Consider the following 7,387-nt stretch of genomic DNA (forward strand, 5'->3'; position numbering starts at 1 on the left):
ACCACTAATTCCTACCTCGGCTGATATTCTCCGCACACTCGTACCTGGATTCTGCTCTACCAGTGCTAGAATTTCTTCTTCTGCTCTAGGAGTGGATACCGACCTTGGTCTTCCGGATAAATGGCACTGTTTGCTCAAGGAACCGGTATCACGCAATCTTTGGTGAATTCTTCCAAACATGCGTTGTGAAGGAATCTGGCGATTTGGATAAGCGTCAACATAAAGACGTCGCGCTTCGGTGGCGTTCCCATTAGCACGACCATACATGAAATGCATGTCTGTTAATTCTGCGTTAGAGTAACCAGCCATAGCGAAAGAAAACTTGTGCACTGAGAACAACTGTCAAATACGTACTGTTTATTTCACTAAACATCAACCAACTATTATAAGAAAATACACAACGTTTTTGCAAAATAAAAAAGGGGCTAAAAAACACAAAACATTCCATATCTCCGCAACCGTTACTTTGCGGACCCACGTTTATTGAGACTTTTCTGCTTATTTTGGTTCATACAATAGTATGGACTGGAATAGTATAGTAGGAGGTAATACCTCCTTAAATATTTTACACTCTTTGTTTAACACCCTGTATAAGTTTCAACTTTAAAATCAAAATTCTTAAAAAGTATTGGTCGGAATTATAAAATTAAAAGTCTGTTGTAAAGAGAATTGTAAGAGCTTTCAAAAGAAATATTACTCAACCCCTAATGCCATTTAAATATTTTGGGGTGATGATTATCCTTGCTTGGGGGTGAAAGTGGCGGAGTCAAAAATACCAGCAAAGAATGTCCCCCTTTAATCCAAAATCGATGGGTCTGAGCGTTTTTCCACAATCTTGACGCAGTTACTGAAAATGGCTCCGTTTCGTATTCATTTGGCCACCCTGTATGTATAATCTAACTCATTAACGTGGTATCCAGACCTGAGGAAGGTCGTACTGATCAGGAATCGTATATACCGCATTTATTACTCAAAAAATAACGCCTTTCATTAAAAAATATTTAATATCGTGTAATATACAATATAGAATCAACTCCTTATTCTAGGTATTAATTAAATATTAAATTATGTACAAAAATGCTTAAATATACGCAACAACTAATAGTCATCATCATCGTCGTATTTCGAGGTGGGGTACTGGAAAGGCCGTCTTTGCTGCAGGGAAATATTGATCTCTTCCGGCGATCTAAAAACTTGTCCCGTGGAACCCTGGGGCTTGAGCGTGGACGACAAACGTTGTGGAACGGCTTGGGGCGCTACTGGCTGGACTCGCACAATCGCAGGGGAGACTAGACGTTGTTGGACTGGCACCCGCACCTACAACAAGCGTTTAATTATTATTAATAATCTTATTCAAGCAGTCGAAGTCAAGATCGAAGTTGCATAGAATTGATCATTACCGTCTCTACATTGGGGTTCGTAGGTAATTGTACAGCTGTGGACAATAAAATGTCCAAGTTAAACCTACTGAAGCATGGAACTGTCAAAATTGTGTTCAGGAAATATTCAAAGAATTTCTAGAGGAATAATTTTTTCTCAAAACGTACCTCCATATGAAATTGCCTCATCAAAGTATAAATAAATAGTTATAACGAGCGTTCAAATAAAAACGTGGTCGAAGTTGGCTCTGACACATTGGATGTAGCGAGTAGCTTATAGCGACCAACTTAACCTCATTTGTCAACGAGCTGTATAGCAGCTGTCAGTTTCAATAACGTTAATGACTATATAACTTTATTTTAAAGAATAATCGTGATAACAATAACAAACAATTAAAGGAGCTGCGGAAAGTGTCCCCCTCCTTGTTATAACAATAAATTAAAGCAGCTGCTGAAAGTGTCCCCCTCCTTGTTCCAAGCACTTTTCACACCTGTTCCTCAAAGAATTAAAGACATTTTCTAAGATGCTCGGGGTATTGTTAATTTCACGAATCTTGTCTATAAGTCGAGCCTGCAGATGGTTTAAATCAGGAATAGGCAGTTCAAAAATAGTGTTTTTAAGGTAAGGCCACAAAAAGAAATCACACGGCGTAATATCACATGACCTCGGTGGAAATTCATGTTCAGCATTGAGACTTATTAGTCGATTTTGGAAAACTTCCCTCAACATATTCATCGTCTCGCCTGCCGTATGTGCCCTTGCGCCATCTTGTTGAAAGTAAAAGTTTGTAATTTCGTTTTCTTCCAGCTGGTTAACAAAAGGAGCGATAATTTCTTCTCTATACCTTTGCGCAGTAAGAGTACCATTAAAAAAAATAGGTCCATAAATCCTCCTTCGATTGAGAGCACACCAAACTCCAATTTTTTGAGCGTGTAGAGGGCCCTCGACAAAAAAGTTATCTGGTTTTTCAGAAGACCACATTCTCATATTCTGTGAGTTTACGTAACCACTTAAATGAAACCAGGCTTCATCAGAAAAAAAGGTGATATTATGAAGTTCACCGTAGTTGTTTAAAAACCATTCACAAAATACAGCCCGTCGCGGAAAATCAACTTCATGAAGTTCTTGCTGACAAGTTAAACGATAGGAGAACAAACGCAAATCTTTTTTTAACACTGTGTGGCAGGTACCGACTGATACTCCCACCATTTGTGATAAAACACGTACAGAAGTTCTTGGCGCATTTTCCATTATTTGTTGGACATTTTCTTTTAATTCTTCAGTCCGCTTTTTAGGTCGGCCGCTTCCTTCTTTTCTTGTTACACTGCCCGTTTCACGAAAAACATTAACACAACGCTGAACTGCACTTTGAAAAATTTTGTACTCAACAACGCCGGGAAATTGATTTTGAAATTCTATGAAACATTCCTCAATAGAATACTTCCATATTCCATCAATCTTGCGTCCATTTCTAAAGTAGGACTCTATGATAAACACTTTTTGTTCTTGAGAAAACACCATTTTAAACGCTTTTTAAAACGAAAATATTCAAATTGATAGCGGCGATATAGCGCTTTGACAGATGACGTTTAAGTTCATTTGCTATGCCCTACGTCCAAATTTTCAGAACCAACTTGACCACGTTTTTATTTGAACGCTCGTTACAAGTACTGATAAATAGTATGTCCGCAGTTACGGTGAGTAAGAGGAATAACTTTTTTATTTTTCATTTTACGGAAAAAGGCACACTTGACAAAAAAACTTTGCTTGAATTTAAAATGAGGTTGCCATGGTGAAACTTAACATTTCATGTAAGAGGTGTCCAGAAAATAAGAAAATCTGAAAATGTCGCGAGAGTAAACTACCTTTATTTTTAGTATTTCTGAAAAGTGTAACTTGGAAAAAGTTGTTCCAAATTAAAAGATATGGCATAATTCCAATATGTGGAAAAATTGGCCTACTTTGATTATTTACAAATATTAACGTCCGCCGTTAGGGTGAATAAGAGGAAAATCTTTTTCATTTCAAGTAGAAGATTGTGAATAAAATGATATTTTATTCTTTACTCGTGTCACTGTACTTCGTTAAATACCCTCAACAGTAATTAATTACACAGACCATCAAAATTTAACTTTTTTTTTTGGAATCAGAAACTTGAATATATATATCCGAATGATTTAGGGGCGCTGAATCTGAATCTGGCAGCAGAATTGCTCTATCACGTCAGGTTTTTGAGATATCCTAACCTAAAAGTGTTAAAAACACTGTTTTTCGTCATATTTGTAGTAATGCCATCTATTCTTTTTCAAAAAACTAATATATTGAATCTAAAAGTACAAGGCTCCCTCCTTTGAATGCCGTTGAGTTTGCTCAAATATCTTTTTTTTTCGTTGAGATATCACATGTTGAAATTTTTAAATTTCTCAGTTTCGTAATATGCGAAAATTTACTAAGGACCCCTTAGACATCAAGCAGTCGATTGCAATTCAGAAACTTCATACCCATACGGTTTGTGGGTTTGGAGTTGGTGGGCTTGGGGTTTGTAAGCTTGGAGTTTGTAGGATCGGGTTTTGTAGGATTGGGGTTTGTGGGTTTAGGGATTGTGAGTTTGGGGTTTGTGGATTTGGAGTTTGTGAGTTTGAGTTCGTATGTATTGAAGGTTTCTGAGTATGAAATTTCTGAACTGCAATCAACTGTTTGACGTCTAAGGGATCCTTAGTAGATTTTCGCATATTAAGAAACTGATAAACTTAGAAATTTCAACATGTGATATCTCAACGAAAAAAAAAAGATATTTGAGCAAACTCAACGGCATTCGAAAGNGTAAAAATTTAAAACAATTTTGTGTGCGAATTGTTTTATTTAAAAACTCAAGTAACTTTTTTGCACGACTTGCAAAATATCACTTTTCAGAAATATTAAAAATAAAGGTAGTTTACTCTCGAGACATTTTAAGATTTTTTTATTTTCTGGACACCCCGAACATGGAATGTTAAGTTTCACCATGTCAAGCTCATTTTAAATCCAAGCAAAACTGTTTATCAAGTGTGCTTTTTCTCCGTAAAATGTAAAATAAAAAAGTTTTTCCTGAACTGAAACTAGAGGAAAGACAGACAGACATTTAATACGGATTCGATGACGTATTTTTTCACAGCCCTGGTAATATCAATAACTTAAAAAAAATGTTTTTCTAATAAAATTTGCGCCTAATCAATTTCTTAATCTTAATTTAATTTTAATTTTTTAAAATGGAACATTATTGTATTTTTTAATTTTTCATTGGAAATAAAAAAATTGAAAATATCTTTTGCAGAAACCTCAAACCCAATTCTTCTGGTCCTTTGCTGGCTTCCTCATTTCCTGTAATGATTTTCCTTTCGCTCCTAATCCTCTTCCTCCCTAATCAGCTTTTCCTTGATCTATCTCTTCGTCTTCTCGTTGTTCTCGTCAGTTCTGTTACTATCTTGACTATATTATTGCTTTCCATTCTAGCTATATGACCATAGCAATTCAATTGCTTCATTTCTGTATTAACGATTATGTCTTGTTATAATTTGGCCTCTTGTCTGATTTTATTATTTTTTCTTCTCTCCCATTTAGTCATTCGTGTTATTTTCCTCATGAAATTCGTTTCTACTATCATCAGTTTAGTCTCGTATTTTTTTCTGCAATATCCACGACTCACTTGCGTACATTGCTATTGGGCTTTAGGGACTTTTAATTTTATGTCTTTTCGAATATGGTTTTGTTGGGAGTATGGTACAAAGTCCTCTTTATTTGTTTCTGTTATTTCTCCATTTATTTTTATCGTTCTGTTGTCTTAGTTATGCTCTTTTCTCCGCGTTCAACTTCAGTTCTAAATTTTCTCTCTTGTGTCCAAAAGTTAACTATTTTTTATTTCATGTTTACGATATCAGAGAAAGTTGTTTTTTTTTGTAACATGAGTATGTTGGTAAGCTGAAGTTGAAGCTATTTAATGCAAACGGCAATGATTTAATATATCCATTAATGTCAACATGACTACGTTGCATGAATACAAGCTTTTATAATACTTCGACAGAAAGGGTTGTTGGAAGATATTAGGCGATCCTTATTATATCAAAATGACACTACCCACCAAATAAATATTGCTTAACTTACAGAGTGTTGGTGTTGAACTTGAGCCGGTTGTTCCTCATCGTAATCGTCGTTCCTTTGGCGGTAGACCTCGGGATAGTACCTGTCGGAGTACCTCAAAGATACGTTCGGTTTCTGCTGGTGTTCCTCCAAGTTCACTGGTTTGTACAAGAAGTCGTTTACGAAGTGATAATCCGAAGACTTTTCGCATATGTTGTCTCCCCCTGGAGGCATGCAAATCAAATGTACCTGAAAGAAAAGATTTCAGAACAGGCAACTTGCAGGACAATTTAATTTTTTATACATTTGTTGTCTGTGATCAATAACAACTAACAGTGCTAAAATATCATTTGTTTGATGTTAGAAATTAATGACGGATGTTTAAGATTATATTAGATTTTGTCAAGTGATCACGCATTGCGACGTCATTTAGTGCGACTCAGAAAACAACTCGTTTCTCGGCCGTATGCCGTCTACAATTTCTGTGCTGACGAGACGGACCCTGATCTATAGAAAAGCGCATGCGGGGAGCACTAAATAACGTCACTAATTAGTGCAACAACCTTTAAGAGATTTCTAATATTTTCACTACATGATTTGCGAGGTTATAGATTATTGCCCATGAATAAGCTAGTAGTGACGATTCTGATTAAACTAATGAAAAATTGGACAAAATAGTCGCTTCGCAGAACTTCTTACTAGTCCAGGTGCTAGAACAGTAAAAGTAGGCTTTGATGTTTGTGTTTGAAGTCATCTATTTTGTTCTACAGAAAAATTCCAAATATTATGTAGAATAAGAATCCGAGTTTGCCTATTCCAAAAAACCATTGCCAAATTCAGGGGAACAGCAAACATACAAGAAGAACGCAAAATTACCCGTTTTCCACATATTTTTGCTGTAACATTCATTCAAAAGTCATTTTTTATTTTTTGTTTATTTGACGATTTTCTGTAAAGCTTCAACAACTGCGAATTAAAAAAGTTGAATTTTGCATTAACAATGGGCGAAAAATAGTAGAAAATCATATGTATATTTGCAGCAATTTTCAAAATAAGTAAATATTTATAAATATTGATGAAACTGTGTGAACAAACAGTAAAACATATGTCAATTCTACCCTAACAATTTTGCAACGATCGATTGCGTGGTTTTCGATTGACAGGATTGTTAATTAAGATTTCAAAAGGTTTATCGCGTACAGTGGGTAGATTCTGAAGATAAGCGTAAAGTTAATAATAATTTATAACTTACGTAATCATGAAGTCGTGAAAAAGAATATGGTTTTATAGCTAACTACAAGTACTTTCAATATCCGTTTAGTGCATTTTCGGCAGATAAAAGCTTAATGAAAGAAAAATCAATCACTAACGACACTTACAGTGTACGATAATTCAATAAACAAAGAAATCTAAATAAAAAATTTAGATAAATTTGGAACGAATACAGTGAAGATGAATTTTTCGAGACAAAACGTCTGAATCTGGTTCGGGCTGAGGCAGTACAGTATTTGGAATCATGAAGGCTTGCAAAAAATGTAATAAAGTTTCTAGGGTCGTATTTAAAAAATGAAGTTGATGATGGTCCTGGAGAGACGAAACGTTACATACAAGAATAGATTATGCCATTCGATAGAGGGCAAAAAGTGGCCATGAGAAAATGATTTTCTTTTTTAAATATCACCTAAAACAAGGCTGAAATGAAACAAAAATGAATTTCCAAAATTTCGTTTTTTTTCAAATATTTCGAAAAGTAATCATGTTAGCCTTGATTTCTTAGAGGCATAATGTTGGTCCCCTGATTACGCAACTTTGCCCCCATTTAAGCTACTTCGTACCTCTTACCGTTTCCGAGATCCCTGTAGTGAGAAGCGAATTTGTAACAGCCTGTATA

The 7,387-nt window shown here is 35.3% G+C and overlaps 1 protein-coding gene across 1 annotated transcript in view; it reads right to left on the reverse strand.

Annotated features, from left to right (window-relative positions):
* Positions 1-1,060: 1,060 nt before the first annotated feature.
* The window catches only part of LOC111692554, a gene marked incomplete at its 5' end in the record, with an annotated part of 9,894 nt that continues 3,567 nt past the window's right edge, over positions 1,061-7,387 (reverse strand). The window contains 3 exons of the mRNA XM_023456607.1: positions 1,061-1,317; positions 5,521-5,745; positions 5,831-5,834. Of these exons, the coding sequence (XP_023312375.1) occupies positions 1,099-1,317; positions 5,521-5,745; positions 5,831-5,834 (448 nt within the window). The remainder of the gene's footprint in view (positions 1,318-5,520; positions 5,746-5,830; positions 5,835-7,387) is intronic.

This window comes from Anoplophora glabripennis, unplaced genomic scaffold (genome assembly GCF_000390285.2).
Source record: "Anoplophora glabripennis isolate ALB-LARVAE unplaced genomic scaffold, Agla_2.0 scaffold1893, whole genome shotgun sequence".
Taxonomy (NCBI): domain Eukaryota; kingdom Metazoa; phylum Arthropoda; class Insecta; order Coleoptera; family Cerambycidae; genus Anoplophora; species Anoplophora glabripennis.